The sequence below is a fragment of the Pseudophryne corroboree genome, chromosome 12 (genome assembly GCF_028390025.1).
Source record: "Pseudophryne corroboree isolate aPseCor3 chromosome 12, aPseCor3.hap2, whole genome shotgun sequence".
In the NCBI taxonomy this organism is placed as follows: Eukaryota; Metazoa; Chordata; class Amphibia; order Anura; family Myobatrachidae; genus Pseudophryne; species Pseudophryne corroboree.
The window spans coordinates 50,173,657-50,200,133 of NC_086455.1; the positions used below are offsets into that span (position 1 = coordinate 50,173,657).

Genomic DNA, 26,477 nt, shown 5'->3' on the forward strand with positions numbered 1-26,477 from the left:
TTCTAGGAGCTCAGGAGAGCCCCTAGTGTGCATCCAGCTCAGCCGGGCACAGAAATCTAACTGAGGCTTGGAGGAGGGTCATAGGGGGAGGAGCCAGTGCACACCAGATAGTCCTAAATCTTTCTTTAGATGTGCCGTCTCGTGCGGAGCCGTCTATTCCCCATGGTCCTTACGGAGTTCCCAGCATCCACTAGGACGTCAGAGAAATGAAAGATCATTCATATTTATGCTCTCTGAGTAAGTCTGTGCAGTCAATGATATGAACAATTAGGGGGAGATTCACTAAACCTTCTGAAGAGGACTGAAGTGGAGGTATTGCCCATTGCGACCAATATGAGTCAAGCTATCATTTTACTTGGATGGTTCAATAAGTAAAGTAACAAAACCTCTCATGTGTAATGTTCTCTGTTTCATCCTAATTTCCCGCCAGGCCAGAGCCGGTAGACCACTGCTTCCCCTCACAGCTATTAGGCCGTGGCTCATATCGGTCATACTGTCCTAACATCAGCTGTAAGATGGCGGGGCTGGCGGATACATGGTCACACATTGAGGTGCGTAGTGTGATCAGATTTCTGCATTACATCAGCAGCTGAAATTCTTTGCCAACTTGTTGAGGTGTACGGTGATAATGTTAAGGAAACAGGTTTGGGTTTGGTGCACTGCCTTTGATAACATCATGACACACATTCAGAATGGGCAGCGATCCGGCCGGCCGAGCATGTCCACCACAGATGTCATTCACCCAAAACTGTTTCCGTGACATGAAGTTACCATTAAAGACTGGTACAGGTGCACTGAACTCTGAAATCTTTATGGGTATGGAAGAAGTCCTACTGACGGCGACAAATAACTTCCAAATATTCACCTCAATCTCGTTCAAATGGCTAGAGTACAAGGATTCCCCCAAATGTAATATTATTGTATCCACTACTTAGAGCGTTCTGACCCATCCCTCTTTTCCTACCTGTTCCTTTATGTTTCTTATACTTTGTGTTTTTCCCATATTGCTATACCTGCTGTTAGTTGGAGACTAACCTATATTATTAAGACGGGAAGCGGTTAAAATACCACTGGTCGGGAACCAACCGGTCACAATACCGACGTTGGAATCCTGACAGGTGGTGAAATGCTGCAGCCGGATTACTGGCGACACAGGCTATTCTCCCTCTGTGGGTGTCCACCAATCCCACTGTCTGTATACTGACAGCTGGCATCCCGTTCACCGGGGAATCGTATGTATTCCATTAAGACAAATGTTATGAAGGAAGAAGAGGAAGTATATAAACTCTATTTCAGTAAAACATTTTATTCTTGTATTGGTTTTTCCATTATCTTGGCCATTTTGAGCTCTAAAAATGAACTGCACATTTATCATTGATTCAATACACTAGCACAGTGGTTCTCAAACTGTGTGCCATTGCACCCTGGGGTGCTTAAGGGCACTTGCTGGGGTGCCTTGGATTGGTGGTCCAGGACCAATTCAAATTAGTTAAGGTCAATGTAATAGGTAAAACCGGTGCTGGTGGCTGCCACTCATAACATATGTGGACAGACAGAAGCAAATCCTGTCCCTCACCACACAACTGACCCTAAGGATGACACACAAACACAATTTACTAAATGTCATATTTTTAACTAAAATTTCTCACTAAGAAACTTTTGGCCTAGGGGTGCTGTGAGAAACATTCTGCTACTCTAAAGCGCCGTGATTCAAAACAGTTTGGGAACCACTGTACTGGCAAATTTTATACATTTTAAGAAAATAAAAGCCCACAATAGTGCAAAATAAAAACAAAAACAGGTGATATCAGGGTTACCTGTTAATGCGTATAATTGAAAAAAATGATCTGCATTAAAATACACATATATAATCTAACTGTTACAGGGGATCCCGGCTACACCGAGGCAGCAGCATCCCGGGCAACTCAGAGTGTCACATCAGGTGATGTGGATCTCCCAGTCTGCGCAGACCCCCAGGGACAAGTTCTCCAGGCTCAGGACAGAGACCTCTTTCCTGTAGACATAGTTCACCTTCTTCCTCTCTCCTCCTACATTGGAATATACAGTACAATGACATTTATAGGATCATTCTCATCTCACACACAATTCAAGTTGATTTAATTATTTACTAAGTAAGTAAGACAAATACCTATGGCTATGAGGGGTGTGGATTATTAGATCTACACTAAAAAGGTCTACAGTCAATAGGTCTACCACTAATGGTAGACATGCATTAGGTTGACAGGATCAAAAGGTTGACATAGAATAGTTAGATGGTAGGAATTGTCGACAGGGTCAAAAGGTTGACATGTAAATGGTCGACACAAAAAAAGGTAAACAATTTTTTTTCTTTTTTGGGGGGTGTTTTGTCACAAACAAGTCCCATTAGTGTACCACGTCCCCTCGCATGGCTCGCTTTGCAGGTTACTATTCCCAATCATAGTTCACGTGGATGATAAAGTATGAAAAAGTTGTAAAAAAATGAAAGAAAAACAAAAACAAAACAAAAAAACCTTGTTTTCCATATGTGTGTTGACCTTTAGACCATATTGACCTTTTGAACTGGCTACCTTTTACATGTCGACCTTTTGACCCTGTCGACATAATGCATGTATACCATTAGTGAGTCTTACATCAGTAGTAGGGAAATCGATGGAAACACTCTTAAAAGAAAGAGTTGTAGATTATCTCAAATCCGGCAATTTACTGGATCCCAAACAGCATGGATTCACTGGGGGGAGATCATGTCAAACAAATCTTATTGACTTTTTTGACTGTGTGACTAAAGTGATGGATAAAGGTGGAGCCATGGATATAGCTTATCTAGACTTTAGTAAGGCTTTTGACACAGTTCCACATCGCAGACTGCTAAATAAACTTGAAAGTTTGGGATTGGATATTAGGATTATTGAATGGATAAGATCTTGGTTGAAGGATAGAAAACAGAGAGTTGTGGTAAATGGAGTGCATTCACAGGAGGGAAATGTTACCAGTGGAGTACCCCAGGGATCTGTACTTGGACCAGTGCTTTTTAATATCTTTATTGGTGACATTGCAAATGGCATTAAAGGGAAAGTATGCCTTTTTGCAGATGACACAAAGGTATGCAACAGGGTAGACACACCAGGTGGGGTAAAACAAATGATTGAGGATCTAGGTAGACTAGAGGAATGGTCAAGAATCTGGCAATTACAGTTTAATGCCTAAAAATGCAAAATCATGCACTTGGGTCTGAAAAATCCTAAAGCTAAATACAGTATTAATGGCACTATACTGGAAACTACTGAGGAGGAAAGGGATCTAGGAGTCACTATTTCAGATGACTTAAAGGCAGGTAAGCAATGTAACAAGGCAATGAGGAAGGCTAGTCAGATGCTTGGCTGCATTGGGAGAGGAATCAGCAGCAGAAAGAAAGAAGTAATAATGCCACTGTATAGGTCATTGGTACGGCCTCATCTAGAATACTGTATTCAGTTCTGGAGGCCATATCTTCAAAAGGATATTAATACATTAGAAACTGTACAAAGGAGGGCAACTAAAATGGTGCATGGCCTACATCACAAAACATACCCAGAAAGACTAAGAAATCTCAATATGTATAGTTTGGAGCAGAGAAGGGAAAGGGGGGACATGATAGAAACTTTCAAATATATCAAGGGTTTAACAAAGTCCAGGAGGAAAACATTCTCCAAATGAAGAGAAGCAATAGGACACGAGGACATGCACTGAGACTGGAGGGGGGGAGGTTCAGGGGAAATTTGCGGAAAAATTATTTCACAGAAAGGGTAGTGGACAAGTGGAATAGCCTCCCATCAGAGGTGGTAGAGGCTAAGACAGTAGAGCAATTTAAACATGCATGGGATAGACATAAGGATATCCTTACAAAGAAATAAGGATCAAATAAGGTTAGAGATAAAAATAATATAAAAAAAAAAAAGGGGCAGACTAGATGGGCCAAGTGGTTCTTATCTGCCGACAAATTCTATGTTTCTATGTTTCTATATTGACCGTAGACCTTTTTAGTGTAGATCTATAGTCCGGATACCGGCTCTGAGTTACTGAGAACGCATGTCATTTTACATGGATTAACACAAAAAACCTCACAGGGCATCGTATGGTATTACAAAGACTTACAGAATAATACTGAATGGTATCTTGTCTCAGATTGCAGTATAGCAAGGCACAATATCTTCCCACGACATATGGATCCCTGGTAAGGGTGTTATTGTACCACTGCCTTCGTGGTAGTATGTTGCTGCCTTTGCTTCTTTTTAGAACTTATTATCAGCCCTGTGGCCGGAGACCCTGGCGGCCACATGGTTAATGGCGGCCACGGCACGTAAGGGGTTAACCCTTAAGTGCTCGGCGCCATTTTAAGGACAATAGGTGCTTGGCGCCACTGTTAAATGTGCTTACGGCGTCAGGCGCGGACTGTTTAAAAATGTTTAATGATGTGTTTTAACATGTCCTGTAGTGCTCTGTGCACAGTTGTTGACATAGAATAGGTAGACACGTAGGACTGCACGTTTAAATGTACCGTATTTATATTTAAGATGTGGTCACATGTATTTTAAAGGGAAAAATACACTTACTATATATGACTGAATTAAGGGTCCCCTATCTTCTGTGACTAGGAAATGGGATGCTAATTGCCCTCGCCTAGCAGATCGGGTGAATGACAAAACCTTTTTGATGTTGGACAGTACCCGGCAGGTAACTGCTGGGAGTGTAAATATGTAAAGTGGTATGGATTGGTATGGGTTTGGAACCTGTATTTATTTATGTAGCTGGTTTGATTGATATACAAATCCTGAGGTATATTCAGGAAGGATGAGGAACATTTGTATTTTGAAGCTATGTTTTAAATGTGGAATTGTAAACTTCCAGGTGGTAAGGAATGGAGTTTAAATAACACTAAACTGTGTGTGACAGGAAGGAGGAAATTGCTTCATGCACTTATATCCTTTTAAAATGTAATTTATTTATATTTTGTAAGATATCCTGATTGGATGGAAAGGATTCAGGGGGGAACTACCCCGTGAGATGCATTGTGGTTTTACTGTATAACAAGAGGAGGCCTGTGAGCTTCAGGGGTATATTATACCATTTCCACTCTGCTGTAAACATCTACTGTATTGCTGAGTGTTTTTGAAGACTATATTGGGCAAATAAAACATCTGCCTCAAGACGGCCGCTTCATCTTGTGACCTGCAGGGCTAGGCGAAACCTAGCTCAGTTTTCCGGCTGTCCAGGGTACACCCAGCGTCTCCAAGCTCCGCCTTCTGCCTGCTACCGTACTGTGCTTAGGCAAGCGAGCAGGGGTGGTAAGACAGCGTGTCGACGCATACAGAGCAGAACTGTGGTTGCAGACATGACGGCTACGAGGAGTCTGGTGGTGGCAGCATAGTACCCGCCCACTGCGCAGTGGGTGGAGTCAGTAACAGGCGGTTACTGCCGGTAAGCGGGAATCCCCTATGTGGCCAGGTCCCGTGTGACCTAAAACTCCATTCTGCGTCTGGGGACGGGACGCGAAGCGGTGAGGGCTCACGTACAGGACCATCTGGTTACAACCCCCTACGCTAAACAGACTAAAGTCATAATATAGTTGTAGTGCATCTTCTAAAACTCTGATGACTGTATGACCTTGGTACAGCGCCTGTCAGTACAGTAACCACTGAGAACTGGTAGAGCTTTACATGTGAAATTCAGAGCAGCCACTTGCAGTACAATAGGGATCATTTATGAAAATGGATACAAAGATAAAGTTCTAAGTTCTAAACTCTAGGGCCTCAAAAAGTAGCAGTACCTGTTATACTCCAAAAGGTACCTGCAGAGAGTGTGCTATAGCCCTTAGCAACCAATCTAGTTATATTTTCCAGTACCATTTTATAAGATGACAGTACATGCCTGATTGCTTTCTGTGTGCTACGGAATCATTGTTGCAGTTACCTGACAACAGTTTTTCACAAATTTCCCGTGGCAGGCCTCAGGACCCATAATGTAAGGTCACTGTCTGTTATCATAAGCACTTACATAGTAATGTAGCAGACAAGCACCAAATCAGGATACGGTCATTAGTCCGACCACACTTAGATCGGCAGTCATTAGGTCGACCACTATTGGTCGACATGCATTAGGTTGACATGGTCATTAGTTTGGATTGGACAAGGTTAACATGGAAAAAGGTCAACAAGCGTTTTCCACATTTTTTTTCTCCATTTTTGTTACCTTTTTCATACTTTACGATCCACGTGAACTACGATTGGGAACGGTAACCTGTGCCGAGCACAGCGCGGCACCTTGCCTGAAGCACAGCGAGCGAAGCAAGCCATTCGAGGCGACACGGTGCACTAATTGTGGTTCCCCGTTACTTTACGAAGAAAACAACACCGCAAAAAGTTAAAAAAAACTAATGTCGACCTTTTTCCATGTCGACCTTGTTTATGTCGACCTAATGACCATGTGGACCAGTAGTGGTCGACCTAATTACTGTCGACCTAAGTGTGGTCGACCTAATGACCCATACCCCACCAAATCAATATTTTAGGATACAGATGAATAATTAAAAAATACAGTATCTGCAACTTAATTCAAAAGGGAGTTTGTATATATCCTGGGCCACTATAATCAGGCTCCTGCTAAGAAAGCCTGACCCAGCAAGCACGGACAGCTACACGGGAGGAAGGTAACAGCAAAAGCAAGTACTGTAGGTAAAATCAGAAAATGCCGATCTTATCACTGAAAAGCACAAGTAGCCAGAGAGCCGGCACCTGATCCTGACTTGCATGCTAGTTCTTATGAAAATGGCTCTTACCATTCTTAGCAAACTGCGCCTGTCAGAACTCCCCTCTGCCCTACAGGTCACTTTTGCTTTTGGCACATGTGCCCCAGAATGCTAATTCTGGGGAGTAAAATCAGCGTGTGATGCCAGTGGTCAGAGCTGGGTGGGTGCAGCAGGGAGCACAGGAGGAAGTCAATTCTGCACATGTGCAAAGCTGATTTTTTTTATTTTAAATGTGGATGAAGCAGAGGGGCACGGTCACAGGAGACGCAGCCTTGTCAGTGAAAACCCATGTGTGTAATAGGGCGTGTCTGTGCGGGAACTGGGCGGCAACAACGCAAGCCATCCTGTCTGGTGGGAGTGACATGTGAATGTTGTAGGCATGTACAGTATCTAAGGCTCTGTGAGATTCGGAGTGGTGCGTACGGGGAAAGGAAGCCTGTTTCTGTTGGACCTCATGCACCCAAGGCTTACTAACTCAGCCAGTAGGTAAATGCTGTAACGGTATACGTTCAAGATCCCAGCAGTTGAAATACCGACGCCAAAATCCCGACACCCGCCAGAACACAGATGATGTAGTCCCGACCGCGTCAGCATCCCGACAACGGAATACTGACAGCTGGGATCCCGAAGGTAAGTATAGCTGTGAGGGTTAGGGTTTGGCTATGCAGTGGAGCGTTTAGGTGCCACCTGTGGGGGGAGGGGGTGAGAGGTTAGGGATGGGCTGCGGGGAGGGGGGTTTAAGTCTAGGCACTAAGGGGGGGAATTAGGGTTAGGCTGTGGTACTGGGGGGTTAGGGGGGTAGGGAGGGAGGTATAATTCTTACCTTTCCCCTGTTCGAGATTGTGACCATCCGAATGCCGGTGTTCCGTCCGCCGGGAACACATACCGATCCCGCTGTAACAATGCCTGCACACTTATGCCATTATGATTATGTTACTTTGTTACTGCATGTACCCTGTCTTGTAACTTTGCTCTGTACGATGCTGTGGACATTTCTGGCACCTTACAAATAAATTCTAATAAGATATACACTGACCAGATTGCATTGATTTTCTGCACATAGTGACATGTTTAATACTTGCAATACATGTTCTTCCCTAACAAGATGCGCAGGTAAGGTTATTTTCCTTCCTGTTCTACATTATCAATAATGGATAGGTTCCAGATTTGTTTCTTCTGTACACCAAGGATCCTACGTCCCTCCTTTGGCATTTCCCAACTAGAAGTGGCGTGGGAAGTGTACCAGCGCTGATACACTGACAGCTCTCATCTTTAGAACCATACTTTCCAGTGCCTCCAGTACATAGTACAGATGTGCAGCAGGAAGCCATACAAGCAGTCCCTTTAGCAGTGGCGGCAACAGGGTTGGTGACACCCGGTGCGGCCAACATTACCCATCAAAAAGGGGTGTGGCCTCAAACAAAGTGGTGCGGCATCGCGTGAGTGTGTGTTGTCAGGGAGGGGGCATGGCCAGCAGGAAGCCCCCCCTCCTCCCGGTTACATCACGCCGGCAGAGTGCCAAGCATCCCCGGAGAGTTTGGGCTGCCCCTAGAGACTTGTGCCGGCAATTCTGGCTCCTTCTCAGTGACAGGAGCCGGGCACTGCAGGATAATATCATGCTGCAGCACCCGGCTCCTGTCACTGTAGAAGAGACAGCATTTTGGTGTCAGGCCCTGTGAGTGTGACACAGAGGGGTGGCCCACACCCCCTTTGTGATGCCTACGCTTTACTCCAAGTGAATGCTGAAAACCTGCCAGTTCCAGAGCAGAGAAGGGGACTGTAAAACCAACTAATGTAAGTAAGCAAAATACCTACTGTAAGTAAGCACAATACACAACACATATCCAAGAGAAATAAAATTAGTTACCTAACAAAAACACTACTCATAGAGATAAACCCATCAGGGTCTCAGTATATACTGTACATGGCAGGGAAAATGAATCTAACAGCATAGTCAGATGACTGAAGTGTCTGCTCACAGAAAGAACAGACACCTCAATCATTTGCACTGACATAGGATTGTTTCAAGAAATACAATACACACAATGTAGGGGTTAAGGAGCTATACAGCAGAGCCCTCAGTCCTGTGGCCAGCAGGAAGATCCAATGAAAATCTGTTTAACATGTAACAGGGAACCCCAGTTCTTACCAGTGTTATGTACGGTGACTTCAGTAGGTGATCTCTTTACACCAATTACATGAACTTTTTCCAGGATGGAATCCACGGGGTAACGTCCTACTTTGTCTGCAGATCTAATGTGACAAACATGGAATGAGGTGAAATCTCTATGGCACAACACCTGCCAGATACAATACAAGCTTTCAGTCATCAGCACAGTGTTGCCAGGGTGTAGCCAGAACTTTGTGGGCACCACAGCAACATTTTGAAGGGGCAAATATCCCAATGCTTCTAGAGCAGGGGTGGCCAACCAGTCAGAGGCAAAGAGCCAAAAAAGATTCGTAGGCAAGGGTAAGAGACACTGTTATGCGCGCCTACTTGTCACAAAGCCACACCCTATTTTTGTGCGCACACCTTTCGGTATGACATTTGTAGGAGTGTGACCTTGTGTCATAACCCCGTTTAGTCATGTTGTACAGTACATATAATGCCCCAGTACAGTGCCACATACATATAAAAATGCCAAAAAATGGGTGCCACCAGTGCCAGATACATATATGCCCCCACAGTGCCAGATAAATATATGCCCCCAGTGCCAGATACACATGCCCCCACAGTGCCAGATACATATATGCCCCCAGTACCAGATACACATGTCCCCACAGTGCAAGATACATATTTGCCCCACAGTGCCAAATACATGTATGCCCCCACAATGCCAAATACATGTAAGCCCCCACAGTGCCAAATACATATATGGCCAACAGTGCCAATTACATATATGCCCCCAGTGCTAGATACACATGTCCCCACAGTGCCAGATATGCGCCCAGTGCAGATACACATGCCCCACAGTGCCAGATATGCCCCCGGTGCAGATACACATGTCCCCACAGTGCCAGATATGCCCCCAGTGCAGATACACATGTCCCCACAGTGCCAGATATGCCCCCGATGCAGATACACATGTCCCCACAGTGCCAGATATGCCCCCAGTGCAGATACACATGTCCCCACAGTGCCAGATATGCCCCCGGTGCAGATACACATGTCCCCACAGTGCCAGATATGCCCCCAGTGCAGATACACATGTCCCCACAGTGCCAGATATGCCCCCGGTGCAGATACACATGTCCCCACAGTGCCAGATATGCCCCAGTGCAGATACACATGTCCCCACACAGTGCCAGATATGCCCCAGTGCAGATACACATGCCCCACAGTGCCAGATATGCCCCAGTGCAGATACACATATCCCCACAGTGCCAGATATGCCCCAGTGCAGATACACATGCCCCACAGTGCCAGATATGCCCCCAGTGCAGATACATATGCCCCACAGTGCCAGATATGCCCCCAGGGCGAGATATGATCCCAGTGCAGATACAAATGTCCCCACAGTGCCTCACCCCCCCCCCCCCCCCCACTCACTCTGCACATGTTAAATCTGCCTCCCCTGCAGTGCATATGGTTTTGCCCAACTGCTAACAAAATTCCTGCTGCGATCAACTTGGAATTACCCCCGATGTCACACTATTGAACCTCCTCTTCATATCATGCCACACTATAGTGCCTCCACTTCATATTATGCCACACTATTGAACCTCCTCTTCATATTATGCCACACTATAGTGCCTCCACTTCATATTATGCCCTACTATAGTGCCTCCACTTCATATTATGTCACAATATAGTGCCTCCACTTCATATTATGTCACACTGTTGAACCTCCTCTTCATATTATGCCACACTATAGTGCCTCCACTTCATATTATGTCACACTGTTGAACCTCCTCTTCATATTATGCCACACTATAGTGCCTCCACTTCATATTATGCCACACTATTGAACCTCCTCTTCATATTATGCCACACTATAGTGCCTCCACTTCATATTATGTCACACTATAGTGCCTCCACTTCATATTATGCCACACTATAGTGCCTCCACTTCATATTATGTCACACTATTGAACCTCCTCTTCATATTATGCCACACTACAGTGCCTCCACTTCATATTATGCCATACTGTAGTGCCTCCACTTCATATTATGTCACACTATAGTGCCTCCACTTCATATTATGTCACACTATAGTGCCTCTACTTCATATTATGTCACACTATAGTAGCTCCACTTCATATTATGTCACACTATAGTGCCTCCACTTCATATTATGTCACACTATAGTGCCATCACTTCATATTATGTCACACTATTGAACCTCCTCTTCATATTATGCTACACTATAGTACCTCCTCTTCATATTATGCCACACTATAGTGCCTCCACTTTATATTATGTCACACTATAGTGCCTCCACTTCATATTATGTCACACTGTTGAACCTCCTCTTCATATTATGCCACACTATAGTGCCTCCACTTCATATTATGCCACACTGTAGTGCCTCCACTTCATATTATGTCACACTATAGTGCCTCCACTTCATATTATGTCACACTATAGTGCCTCCACTTCATATTATGTCACACTATAGTGCCTCCACTTCATATTATGTCACACTATAGTGCCTCCACTTCATATTATGTCACACTATAGTGCCATCACTTCATATTATGTCACACTATTGAACCTCCTCTTCATATTATGCCACACTATAGTACCTCCACTTCATATTATGTCACACTATTGAACCTCCTCTTCATATTATGCCACACTATAGTGCCTCCACTTCATATTATGCCACACTATAGTGCCTCCACTTCATATTATGCCACACTATAGTGCCTCCACTTCATATTATGTCACAATATAGTGCCTCCACTTCATATTATGTCACACTATAGTGCCACCACTTCATATTATGCCACACTGTTGAACCTCCTCTTCATATTATGCCACACTATAGTGCCTCCACTTCATATTATGTCACAATATAGTGCCTCCACTTCATATTATGTCACACTATAGTGCCACCACTTCATATTATGCCACACTGTTGAACCTCCTCTTCATATTATGCCACACTATAGTGCCTCCACTTCATATTATGTCACAATATAGGGCCTCCACTTCATATTATGCCACACTATAGTACCTCCACTTCATATTATGCCACACTGTTGAACCTCCTCTTCATATTATGCCACACTATAGTGCCTCCACTTCATATTATGCCACACTATAGTGCCTCCACTTCATATTATGTCACACTATTGAACCTCCTCTTCATATTATGCCACACTATAGTGCCTCCACTTCATATTATGTCACACTATAGTGCCTCCACTTCATATTATGCCACACTATAGTGCCTCCACTTCATATTATGTCACACTATTGAACCTCCTCTTCATATTATGCCACACTATAGTGCCTCCCCTTCATATTATGTCACACTATAGTGCCTCCACTTCATATTATGCCACACTATAGTGCCTCCACTTCATATTATGCTAAATTTCACTGCTCTGGTTCATACTATGTAACATTGTAATGCCCTCCTGTTCATTTTATACCACATTACAATTAGCAGGTCCAGGGGTATAGCTAACCCAATGGTGAAAAATTTACATAACATACGTAACTTTGATGGGGAAGGTGGCCCCTCTCAGCTCTGGGCTCCATAGCAGCTGCACTCCCTGCACCTGTGGTAGCTACGCCCTTGAGTTTTATAATTTCTCTACTGCATCCTAGAAAATGATACACAGAAACAGGTTGCTATGGGCAACCCCACCACTTTGTTTTAGAGGCATTAGTAAATCTACCTATAAGTGTATGAAATTCCCTCCCAAGAAGACAGATTAAATGCATTTCTTAGAAGAAATCCTATCACTGAGTATAATTAGTAAACAGAAGACTGATGGATAGGACTGCTGTAGTGTGGTGAAGCGCTCTAATGACAGATGCCTTAAGGCATACCCTCCAACATTTTACACATACAAATCGGTACAAATTAGGAAAAGGGGTGTGGCTACGGGTAAAGGGGGCGCAGCCACACCCCTTTTCCTATACTTTCAATGGAAATTAGAAGTGTTAAAAATCCACAGAGGTTAGACCCCTGGCGTCTACATAACCCCCTTCAACGAGATTATTCTTTCTATTCCCACCCACATTCTACTCACTCTCGCATTGACTATCTATTTCTATCCAAACACCTCTTTTCTAAAGTTACCCACACCTCAATTAAAGACATCATTATTTCGGACCACGCCCCCATTACCTTGTCCCTACACCTGTCCCTACCTCAAAACATATCTAAATGTTGGAGATTCCCAGCATATCTCACACACTCAGAGGACTTCTTATTACATCTTAAACACACCTGGCAGAATTATACTACTGACAACCTGGATCAAGAATCTAACACTCCACTTTTTTGGGGAGCCTCTAAAGCAGTCCTCCGTGGCCATATCATCTCCTACGTCAATTCTAAGCGCAAGAAATTTAATATAAAATTACAGGAACTCAGCGCAGCTCTCACACTTGCATATCGCACATATAAACAAAGCGATAGCCCTACCCACAGGGAGGCGTACCTCATGGCAAAACAAATCTATGATACTTTTCTCACCGAGCAGGCCCAGATCAGCTACGACTACGGCAGGAACAGGTTTCATAGGTGGGGGAATAAATCCGGTAAGCTCCTGGCCAACCTGGTCAGGGGACCCCGAAACAAAACATGGGTTGACTCGTTGCACAGCTCTGGAAGTGTTCTTTCTGATCCCACTGACATCTGCTCGGCTTTCATGCACTTCTATAAGTCCCTATATACTGCCGACGTTGATAATGCAACTGATGGTCAATCATTCCTAGATGAGGCGCAGTTACCGAAGCTGGAATTAGAGGAGAGGGAATCGTTGGATGCCCCCATAACTGAGGAGGAGGTGCGGGCCACCATTAAGTCCCTCCCCAATGGAAAAAGCCCTGGCCCTGATGGCTTCAGCGCTGAATTTTACAAGGTGCTAGAGGCCGACATACTCCCCATATTAACACGATTATATAACCATATACTAACAACAGGGGAGACTCCCCTTCGTTTCAATGAAGCCAAACTCATAGTGCTAGCAAAACCTGGCAAAGACCCTACTCAGGTTGGGTCATACCGCCCCATCTCACTCCTCAATCAGGATTTTAAAATCTTGACTAAAATCATAGCTAACAGGTTGCAAGTATACTTACCCCATCTCATTTCACCTGCACAGATGGGATTCGTCAAAGGTAGACAATCCACACGGGGAGTGCGGGCGGCCCTAACTGCAATATCCTACACCCGCCTTAACCAGGCCAAAAATAACATCATTATAAATTTAGACGCAGAGAAGGCATTCGATAAAATTGCCTGGCCTCACTTATCCCGAGTGCTCGCCCACCAGGGGTTTGGCACAGTATTTTGCAACCTAGTGCAAACCTTATATACCAACCCAGTGGCGCAGGTTTTAGTCAATAATGTGACATCTTCATTTTTCACGTTAGAAAGAGGCACTAGGCAAGGATGCCCCTTGTCCCCCCTCCTTTTTGACTTGGCACTGGAACCCCTTATACGCCATATCCTGTCACACAAGAACTATAAGGGCATCGCTGTGGGAACACAGGAATTAAGGGCGGTGGCATTCGCAGATGATCTCCTCCTTTTCATGTCAGACCCTCACCATACAATCCCACAACTAATTGCCATGACTGATCGCTTCTCCTCTTTTGCAGGGTTTACCATCAATTATAGTAAGTCAGAAGCGTTGGCCATATATGGACAGGCGAAACTGGGTTGGGGAACCGCCTTTCCCTTTAAATGGGCGAATACACATATTACCTTTCTAGGCGTTGCACTCCCTGCTCAACCATGCCACCTATATAGGCTCAATATCACTCCAGTCCTGCATAAGATTAGAACCGAACTTGGCCTCTGGCAATCCCTCCCCCTTAATATGCTAGGGAGATGTAACTTATTTAAGATGGCCAGTTTCCCAAAGCTCCTCTATGTTCTACAGATGACCCCCCTATTGTTATCTAAATCAGACCTATCCTCTTTGAACGCTTCTATCTCCAAATACATCTGGGCTGGTAAACGCCCGAGGATTAGCATGAAAAAATTAACCCAGACGGTACCTAGAGGGGGAATCAATCTACCTGATATCAAACAATACAATCTTGCGTGCCTCTTACGCATTGCTATGGATTGGCTTGGAAATAATAATTACTACACAGATTCTAGACTAGATTCTCAACTATGTGCTCCCTTATCCCTCAGTTATCTTTTACATGCCAAGCCCTCCAAATTGGCCTTACATATCACCACTAATTTACTACTACTCCCCATAATGCAGGCGTGGAAAATGGCAAGGAAATCTCTCAAACTCCAATATCTATACTCACTTTCACTGCCCCTTATCGGCAACTTAGAGTTTCAGGAGGGGGGAGCTTTACAACCTTTTACTACCTGGCACTCTCTTGGCGTTCGCAACCTGCGCAACCTGCTTAACCCCTCCCGCGCCCCGCTGTCTTTCGTGGAGGCGCGAGAGAAATACGGCCTACTTCCTCACCACGAGTTTGCCTATTTCCAAGCAACACACTATCTTAAAACTGTATTATCTAAACTGACAGGGATCGACTTTCTTAACTCTCTGGACACACTAATCCAGTCGACCTGCTACTCCATATCAACCATTTACTCACGTATCCGTCTAGAACTTATCCCAGACGCGGACCTTCCGGAGCTGTCCCAATGGTCCTCCCACATCCCAACGGTCACCCCTGAATCCCTCTTAAATCACTTTCAGTTGACCTTGAAGCTTATTCCTGCAAGTTCTTACCAAGAAATGGCCTATAAAATGCTCCATAGGGCATACATTTCCCCTAAACGCCGATCACTGATGGGCATTTCAGAGGATAGTAAATGCACTAAATGCCTAATGGAGGGGGCCGACCTCTTCCATTGCTTCTGGGAATGCGCTCTGGTGTCACAGTTTTGGCATGAGGTACATCACTATGGAACTACATCCCTAGACATATCCTTTAGCTGCACCACTTCCTGGGCACTGTTCGGATGTCTAACCGATCAACCTGGCATCCCCAAGGCTAACAAAAAACTGCTTATGATATTATCAGCAGCTGGCAGGAAGGCAATCCTGCAACAATGGATTCATAATATACCTCCTAATATTTCGATGGTGACCTCTAGACTATTTTTTCTATTCACCATGGACTGGCTGGTGACCTCTATCCATAAGGAGAGGCTCACCCCTGCTTTGTTCCAATGTTGGAACCCTTACATTTTGACACTCCCCCTACATACTAAACAAGCCATAGACAAATGCTTTCAATCCACCTCATGGTACCTCCTCCACGCTATAGACCACCCTAACCCCTTAAACATCTGACTTATCCTTTCTCTCCTTCTCTGGACCCTTCTCCACTCCTTTCTATTTTCAACCATATACCGGGCTGCTTGGAAATATAGACCCCCGATTTGGGAAGATCGTGCTGTGGATGGATCGATGACCCGTGTCCCATAGTAGGCATTACATGTTGGTTTATTTTTCTTTATGTTTTAGGTATTTTATATGAGTTTAGGGATTTTCTGGATACCCTGTTTTTACTAGTGGAAAATCGGTGTTTGATACATTTTGTTCCATCTATAATCTTCTCCGCTCTTGTGATTAAAGCACACCATAAATTCCCTGATACCATTAGTTCTACACATGTTCCCTTTCTTGGAAGGGTATAAAAGTTATTATAAGAAGAAAAGTTTGAAAATATGTTTGGATCTCTACCTGAGATTATATGAGACTGAATAATATGTGACTCCTTATCTCCTGCTAGGAGGACTTTGTATGATGTATTTTATGTTATACACTGTTAACCATATACTATATTTCATGTCTCGAAATGCTGCTTACTTATTCTGTACGATGTGAGATTGCAATAAAAATAATTTGAAAAAAAAAAAAAAATCCACAGAGGTACAGTCGGAGGGTATGTTAATGTAACTGTGAGCGGATTATATAATATTGTCCTAGATTACAGAACTGGTATGACTTTGTTAATTTACAGTAGCTAAATTTAAAGGGGCAATCCATTATAAGGCTGACTTTTTGCCTTATAACTGATCGCTGCTTTAATAGTAGCAGTGAATTTGCCAAAATCATGCCAGTTCTGACCACACATTGCATGATGGGGGGGCTGATTAACACATATAAACATACATGCAATGTTGTATATAACATATCTGCTGCCTGTCTTACCCGGGGTCAGCACGCCCCCAGACTCCCATTGGAGACTTTCACAGGAGTCTGAGGGTGGGCTTATAGAGGATAGACAAGCTTAGTGCTGTGTCCCAGGCAGCGGCACGCTCAGTGAAACACAGAGGTGCTACTGACCCCCCCGGGGTAAGGCAGCCAGCACACATTTTACATACAACATTACATGTATGTTTATATGTGATAACTGGCTCATCCCCCCTCATGCAGTGTGTGGTCTGCACTGCAGCCCAGGGCAGCAGCTGCCATTGCTTGAGACTGTTACATTCAACACGCTCTGTACGGTCGGGCTGATTCAGAGTTGCATGGTTTGCAGAGGGAGCTTTACATTTTTAGCAACAGTGAATGTGTCACAACCTGCAAATGCAAATTTCAGCAACTGCGAACACATCCCAGCTTCATCTCCACTTGCAGCTGGGTGTGTGTAACTGCGCTGTAACGGGGAGTCTGTATGTAAGTATTCCGTGGACATGTAAGTATTCCGTGGACTATGCAGAGCTGATTGTTTGTAGAAATATGTCAGATATCAGACAGACCTCTTGCACCAAGCATAGGGTAGGTGGAGTGATAGCGGTGATGGCTACTTTCACAAGTGAATGAGTGTGACTCTCGATCACATCCTGTGTCTCTACAATTTCTACTCCGCTGGCTGCTGTGATCTATGTACGTGGTTCTCTTTAGGTAACAGTTCAGTGGATGTCTGTTTAATCCTCCAATTACATTGGATTTGTTGATGTTATTAATCATTGTGCCTGTTTACTACACAGATATTGCGTTAATGTTTCAGAAAGTGCAGCAATCCTACATTTCTGCAAACATCTGAAGAACGGACACAATACAGTAAATAGTTCTAATGTGAAAAAGAATGCTACCATATTCTGGAATTCATATTAAAATAATATACAGTATAAGCTGTCACTTAGGTGGCCTGGAATAAGCTATTTCTCTCCTGCACTGGTCTCATCTTTTCATTTAAAGATTTCAATAGCATCATCCCGTCACATCGTTCTGCTTCCCTTACCTGGAATACAGGACATTCTTAGTAAAAGTGAATCTTCTGTAGCTGAACATGTGCTGGTGAAGGTACTGCAAGGAGTGACCATCATCTACATAGAGCTCCCCTACAGCCGATCCCTGCAATAAAGACAGTCCACATATAGATATCATCCTGTGAGAAAGCAAGCCGTACTGCAGTGTGCATAAGAGTATACAGCAGACATAATAAACACCTTATCAAATGATTGTAGTGTGCCATTCCTAGAACTATCCTGGGCTGCAGAGCACATTTTTATGAATGCAACGAGGGAACACATTTCACACTGCAAACACACAGCATTGCCAAGGGGTTGGGTATGAAACGTTGGCGGGAGGATGCAGGCGGTTACACGACTAACGGCAGCATCCCGACAGTGAGAATCCCGGCACCAGACTGGGGTAAGTATTTTACCCCCTCCCATCGCTGAACTCTAAACCTCCGTGAGTGTCAGCTGAGGCTAACCCTCCGGGAGGGCCAATACGGCTAACACTCCCTAGTGCCTAACCCTAAGCCTCCCTTCCCCCGGCCCTAACCCCGATACTCACCTTCAGGATGTCAGCTGTCTGTGTCTCTCGGCAGCGGTCTCCTGAGGGATGTCGGGATTTCGGCGTCAGTCACATGACTGCCAACATCCTAACCGCTGGGATCTCAAACGCATCACCTGCCGAGGTAACTAGTTATTAGTATTGTTGCTCTGATCGGGCACCCATTACTTCTGACGCCACCAAAAGCACGGCTTTAGCCTTACAAAGCAACTAAACCTGACTAAAGTCCTGGCCGTGATGTGAAATGTGGTAGAACAACTGAATCGCCCCCAATGTATCTTTGCATCTGAACAGGCGAATCTAAACCTGCCGTGTCCTGGGGATGCGGTGAATATACCAGCTGTCGGGATCTCGGCGTTCAGGAGGACCAACGCCAGAATCCCGACAGCTGGTGAAATGCCGCTGGCCGGGATCCCGACAAACGTGGGGCTATTCCCACTCAGTTGGTGGGTCCACGACACCAACTGAGAGGGAGTATAACATGTGGCGAGCAAAGCGAGTCCCTGGGCCTGAAGTGCGGCGAGCTCAGCAAGCCCGCGAGGGGACACACTGCATAGCTGCCAGGATTCTGACAGTCAGGATGCAGCTGTCAGTATAGTGACAGCCGGCATCCCGTCTGCCGGTGAATCATATGTATTCCGTGTCCAGTACTGTCTGTGCACTACAATTCCTATAATCACATGTGTTCTTAGAAAATAAGACAGTAAAACGCATGGAATGCAATCAAAAGAGAAAAATAGTGACAAAACCCAAACTGAAACTTCCAGGGACAAAACTTTAGAATCTGGGTATCTCCCTGTAAACTGGAAGCAGTTGGAAGCTACGTCTCTGCCATGTATGACTCCTTTTATATAAGCTGCTTTGATTGTTTGGGAAATTGCAACAATCACTGGCTAGCCAATAAAACAGGTTATTTTTTAGTACAGAGAGAGGTTACCTTCCTATCCAGTGCTACATGTAGCTCATATGGAGAACCAGCCATCCAGCCTGTGGACTTTCCAGTAACTGTGTGCAGGGGGATAATGGAGCCACCGCGCTGATATACTGGAATCTGCATAAAGAAAGAACTTTATTATATGTAAACCTGCATTAATGCTGTAATAGGGAAACTTCCTGTCAGTATGCGATTGCCCCAAGATTTATTAGATGTTTAACACCTGTACAGGTTGAGTATCCCTTATCCAAAATGCTTGGGACCAGAGGTATTTTGGATATGGGATTTTTCCGTATTTTGGAATAATTGCATACCATAATGAGATATCATGGCGCTGGGACCTAAATCTAAGCACAGAATGCATTTATGTTTCATATACACCTTGGGGGTCATTCCGAGTTGTTCGCTCGTTATTTTTTTTTCGCAACGGAGCGATTAGTCGCGAATGCGCATGCGCAATGTCCGCAGTGCGACTGCGCCAAGTAAATTTGCTATGCAGTTAGGAATTTTACTCACGGTTTTTTCTTCGTTCTGGTGATCGTAATGTGATTGACAGGAAGTGGGTGTTTCTGGGCGGAAACTGGCCGTTTTATGGGTGTGTGCGAAAAAACGCTACCGTTTCCGGGAAAAACGCGGGAGTGGCCGGAGAAACGGAGGAGTGTCTGGGCGAACGCTGGGTGTGTTTGTGACGTCAAACCAGGAACGACAAGCACTGAACTGATCGCAGATGCCGAGTAAGTTTGAAGCTACTCAGAAACTGCTAAGAGGTGTGTAATCGCAATTTTGAGAATCTTTCGTTCGCAATTTTACTATGCTAAGATTCACTCCCAGTAGGCGGCGGCTTAGCGTGTGCAAAGCTGCTAAAAGCAGCTTGCGAGCGAACAACTCGGAATGAGGGCCCTTATACACACAGCCTGAAGGTCATTTTAGCCAATATTTTTAATAACTTTGTGCATTAAACAATGTGTGTGTACATTAACACAATTCATTTATGTTTCATATACACCTTATACAAACAGCCTGAAGGTCATTTAATACAATATTTTTAATAACTTTTTGTATTAAACAAAGTTTGTTTACATTGAGCCATCAGAAAACAAAAGTTTCACTATCTCACTCTCACTCAAAAAATTCCTTATTTTTGAATATTCCGCATTTCTGAATATTTGGATATGGGATACTCAACCTGTATAAAGACGCAATACAACACTGTTTTTTTTTTTAAAGGAAAACATTTATAAAAGTAAATTACATGTAAATACTAATCACACTCACCTCTTCCAAAGTCACGTCCACTTCTTGTCTGTGTGATCCCTTAACACGCTCATATTTCCTAAAGTTGTACCAGTACTGGAGAAACAGTGACTTAGATTAGAATATGGGGATCAGAGCATTAACCCTAAAACTCACACTACCATGCTATAGACCTATACAATGTGTTTTTCTTACAGAGGTCTATAGACAGTGGAAGTTGTAAGTTATAGATCAGTGTAAGCAGTGGTTTATAATACTATACAGTACCTCTCCTGGGCCAGGAAAGAACACATCGATGGAAGTGACGCCAGGGTCTAACACTGGGGCAACCAGTAAACCGTTTCCTAGGATCCAAAAACATATATTAGTATATGTTCTTATTGTGGCAATAACACTGATTTGCATGGTTAATAGCAGCTGCATATACAGTCCATGAAAACGATCAGTTGACACCCATAAACGCCTTCTTCCTGTCAATCTTCTTGCGACCGGCTGTGCAAATGGATTCTTTGTTAAATCCATCGCCCAGCAACGATCCGCTTTGTACCCGTACGACGCGCCTGCGCATTGCGGTGCATACGTATGTGCAGTAGTGACCTGATCGCTGCGATGCGAAAAACGTCAGCGTGCGAGCAGGTCGGAATGAACCCCAATGGGGGTAATTCAGTTGATCGCAGCAGCAAATTTGTTAGCAGTTGGGTAAAACCATGTGCACTGCAGGTGGGGCAGATATAACATTTGCAGAGAGTTAGATTTGGGTGGGTTATTTTGTTTCTGTGCAGGGTAAATACTGGCTGCTTTATTTTTACACTGCAATTTAGATTTCAGTTTGAACACAGAGGTGAAGTGAGCGACCCGCTAGATTGAGCCTGCTAGCACCGGCGATAGCGATGCGCGGGGCCGCATACACACGACAGATCCGTGCTTAAAATCTAAGCAATCTAGTCAGACTGCTTAGATTTTAAACACGGATCTCCCAGTGTGTACCCCCCTTCATGCTACAGAAAACCTCTACCTTTCGCTGGTACTGCTGTAATCTACCTGGAATCCTTCCATATACAGAACCGAAGAAGAAGTAATAACTTAACTAATAACGTAACATAAAGTAACTATATTTTACTTTTTTGCCATATCTCTTTTATTTGAGAAAAAAACAGTCCAAGTAATATTTTTTTAAGCAAACTTTCTGTGCTTTATAGGACATTATGTATAGTAAATAACGTATGTGAAATACTTGTTAATATACAAAAGAAAGAATGAAACAAAGTACCTCAAAAGTACTGTAGGTTCCAAATGTGAAATAATAAAATATAGTCTTTATTAATTATTACTAAAATCAGTGGAAAATATGAAAAAAAACATCATATAAATGACAAAAAAAAGTTTAGAGTAAAGTCATGCTTGTCACAAACATATATTACCACTGTTAAATCTCTTTCTGCGAGGTACATTGGTTCCACAGGTAAACATCGGGGGTGTAGAGATGGATCTCGATCCAGGCACCAACAGGCTAAAGCTATAGACTGTCCTAGGATGCATTGGGGCCTCCTCTTTAACCCCTCCTCCAGGCACTGGAGCTCAGTTTCATTAACCAGTCCAATGCAGTAGCAGGTAAAAGAGACGGCAGATGTTAGTCACATAGAACCACATTCTCACAACAGGAGAAGGGACTAGCGGTTAATGCCATACAAACCCATAGAAGCTAGGTGCGTCAGGGCGGGCGCCCTGTGGAACCAATGTACTTCACAGAAAGAGATTTAACAATGATATGTGTTAAATGAGAGGAGGAGGAGCGGTGAACCGGAACCGGAAGTGCTCGCAGGTCGCACGGAGGTCAGGCGTGTGTGTGAGGGGGTGTGCGGAGGTGCCGGAGAGGGGGTCCAGATCAGGTACTGGGCACCGGAGGGGGAGCAGAGCGAGCGCCGGGGAGGAGGCCAGAGCTGACCGGAGTGCGCAGCCGCTGCCGCTCTCTGTGTAGACTGAGAGGGGCTGCCCTTTTGTGTGAGTTGAGGGGCTGTAACGTTGAGTGACTGAGGGGCTGAGACCTTGTGTGTGTGTGAGTGGGTTGTGATTGAGTGTGTGTGTGTGTGTGTGTGAGGGGCTGAGACCTTGTGTGTGTGTGAGTGGGTTGTGATTGATTGAGTGTGTGTGTGTGTGTGTGTGTGTGTGTGTGTGTGTGTGTGAGGGGCTGAGATTTTGTGTGTGTGTGTGAGGGGCTGAGATTTTGTGTGTGAGTGATGGGGTGAAATTTTGTGTGTGTGTGTGTAAGGGGCTGAGATTTTGTGTGTGTGAGGGGCAGTGATTTTGTGTGTTTCGTGGGTGTAGGGTTTTGTTTTTGTGAGGGGCTGCACTTTTTTCTCTCTCTTTTTATGTGAGTGTACTAGGTACTGCCTGTGGCCGAGCCGCAAATTGCTGCCGCCACAGCCTGCCTGTGTGGTCAGAGCCTACTGCTGCTGCTGCCAGTAGGAGCTGCGCAAGGGGGACAGAGTTTGCTGCTGCAGCCATCAGAGGAGCGGACGGAGGGGGCCAGAGACTGCTGCCGTTGCTGCTGCTGCCACTGGAGGATCCGGGGACTACTGCTGCATAAAAGAGAAGGATCAGGGGGTGCACAAGGATAGATAAGTATAAGCACAACGTCATAATTGTATAAGTGAGTGTTTTTGTGTTTTGTTTTTTATCTCCTGTTCTCTCTGTACTTCTTTTTCTCCCCTTGTCCTAGTTTATTTTGTATTATAAGTTACTGTCCTATTGTTGTATATTGTTTCTCGTCACAGCCAGGCCATAGTACTGTATTGCATTACATAGATTGTTGAGTCTAACTCCCTGTTACCTTCAGAAGAAAAAAGAAAAGAAAAAGAAAAACTATGGGTGGGGCTGTGATTGGGGATCTCACTCAGTGCTTGACGTGCACGATGTATGCGCACCTGGAGCAACCGTCCCAGTGTGATTACATCTGCACGAGGTGTGGGCGAACGGCTGCCCTGGAAGCCCAGGTAACTGATCTAGAGCAAACCGTTATGCTGCTGAGGAAGATTCACAATCTCGAGCAAGGCTTAGATAGAACGGTGGAGGAGTTGCAGGGGGGGTCACCGGTAGATGAGGATGACCAGGCAGCTAGCTGGGTCACAGTTAGAAGGAAGAAAAAGAGGGGGAGGCTTGACATCTCTGAACTACCAAACCCCAACAAATTCGCACGATTGGACGAGGATTCGGTGGATCGTAGTGTGGAAATGACGGTGCCGGAGGAGATTGTTCCCTCTAGCAACCATGGGAACAGTTCCCTCTGGAGCTATTGGGATAAAAGATAGTGAGGTACCTAGTCAGATTGTGGTGAAAGGGGATTCCATTATCAGGAAGACAGATCGGGCAATCTACTACCGGGACCGTGATCACCGTACAGTCTCCCCGGTGCTCGGGTGCAGCACATCGCGGACAGAGTAGATAGATTGCTGGGAGGTGCTGGGAATGACCTGGCGGTCTTGGTGCATATTGGCACCAACGACAAACTTAGTGGAAGGTGGGATGTCCTTAAGAAAGACTATAGGGACTTAGGCAAGAAACTTAAGGCAAGGACATCTAAGGTAATATTCTCTGAAATATTACCCGTGCCACGCGCTAGTCCAGGGAGGCAGAGGGAGATTAGGGAGGTAAATGTGTATATAGGAAATGTAAATGTGTATATACTAGGAGGTAGTATATAGTCATACAAAATATATAAATAACATTCACTGAAGATATTATGTGAGGCACATTGGTTTTAGCATGATTACACCAGTGATTACGAGTCTAGCTGGTGGTGTCATAGTTGATTTGCATTTTATGAGTTTTTATCATGTATCACAGGGTTAGGTTTTAATACATGCAGAAGATGCACCAATAAGTGTCACGGTTTGTCCCTCTAACGGAGGGTCAGAAATGTATATTTTTTTGTTCTCATTGCACTGTATGCACTTTTAACTGGCACTATGTGAGATGGCAAAAGATAATATTGATGTGTTTTATGTGGCACTTTGTATACACTAAGCAAAAATATTTGTGTTGTATGATGCTGCACGGTTACATGGAACTTAATTATTGTATCTCTCTTGTTGTGCCGCGTTACCATGGCAACGTTGCTGGGCGCCGATATGTCACTTCTGCTGATGCGCCGGGGAAGCCGGACAGGAAGTTCAGACGACGTGGCCAGCGGGGAATGCAGGAGGGGGAATTCGACAATGGGGGGTAAGTTACACTGTCTATTTAAACACTGTCTTGGTTTATTTGGACTTATCCTGATGAAGGGGGAGACCCCGAAACGTTGATTTGCACGAATACACATATTTTTTGATTGAAAGTCTCAATATAAATTTCTCAATATAAATAGTCTGGTAGTAAAAGGTCTATTGCTGCTGGACTTATGAGACATCTTACTACCAGACTATTTATATTGAAAAATGATGAGAATAAATAGTAATGAGTTTACATAGTAATGAATTATGATATTAATTAATAATGGAGATATTTTGTCCAAATTACTTAAACCTATTTTTGTTTGATTCTACTTATGCATTTTTCACGATTGAAAAGAACCACCGCAGCAGCTATGACAGTATTCCATTGAAAAACGCAGCGGAGAGATCACCATGGCAACGCCGATAGACCACGGACCACGTGATGCGGTCCAGCGTGCGTTCCACTAATAGACTTCCGGGTCCAGCGGAGGAAACTGTAGCTGATGCGGTTCAGAGTGCGGTCCACCCGCGTATTTCCGGTTCCGGAAGGTAGTGAACTATGACCGTGGATGCTGGGAACAAGGAAGTACGTGGACACACTTCCGATCTTGCGGCGCCGGAGAAGAAGGTCAAAAGACGGCGCACATGTGCAGAATGGACATATCGGATACCGGAAATGTGGCGGAAATACCGCACTCCAGACCTAATTACACTATTAAGTCTATATTATGTTAAAAATATCTTATGGCTTGTTCACATTTGGCCATAGTAGTATTTCTCTAATCTAGAAACCTAATTTTGATATGTAATTTAATCCACAATATTGATGCCCAGCCCAAACAGGATGTGAGGTCACAATTGACTACTTAATTATGGAGGGTATATATAGAGACCCTGTCCCAGGCTGTCATTACCCTTTGAAGAAGTCTACAGGACGAAACGAGTTGGACTCTCCCTCTATAACCTTCTACCAACTAAGTTAAGACTCTCCTGAATACTATTTTAAATATAACACCTGTGTTTTTAGTGGAGGTTTTAATATTGGCCCTCATTCCGAGTTGTTCGCTCTGTATTTTTCATCGCATCGCAATGAAAATCCGCTTAGTACGCATGCGCAATGTTCGCACTGCGACTGCGCCAAGTAACTTTGCTATGAAGAAAGTAATTTTACTCACGGCTTTTTCATCGCTCCGGCGATCGTAATGTGATTGACAGGAAATGGGTGTTACTGGGCGGAAGCACGGCGTTTTAGGGGCGTGTGGCTGAAAACGCTACCGTTTCCGGAAAAAACGCAGGAGTGGCCGGAGAAACGGTGGGAGTGCCTGGGCGAACGCTGGGTGTGTTTGTGACGTCAACCAGGAACGACAAGCACTGA

The 26,477-nt window shown here is 44.5% G+C and overlaps 1 protein-coding gene across 4 annotated transcripts in view; it reads right to left on the reverse strand.

The window, feature by feature from the left end:
• Positions 1–1,286: 1,286 nt before the first annotated feature.
• GANC (glucosidase alpha, neutral C) overlaps positions 1,287–26,477 on the reverse strand; it is a 194,657-nt gene continuing 169,466 nt past the window's right edge. For all 4 annotated transcript variants that reach the window (XM_063947487.1, XM_063947485.1, XM_063947488.1 and 1 more), the window contains exons 20-25: positions 21,159–21,235; positions 20,913–20,987; positions 19,641–19,754; positions 18,144–18,256; positions 8,934–9,037; positions 1,287–2,048 (exon numbers count right to left, since the gene is read on the reverse strand). In XM_063947487.1, coding sequence (XP_063803557.1) covers positions 1,939–2,048; positions 8,934–9,037; positions 18,144–18,256; positions 19,641–19,754; positions 20,913–20,987; positions 21,159–21,235 — 593 coding nt within the window. In that variant the 3' untranslated portion in view covers positions 1,287–1,938. The remainder of the gene's footprint in view (positions 2,049–8,933; positions 9,038–18,143; positions 18,257–19,640; positions 19,755–20,912; positions 20,988–21,158; positions 21,236–26,477) is intronic.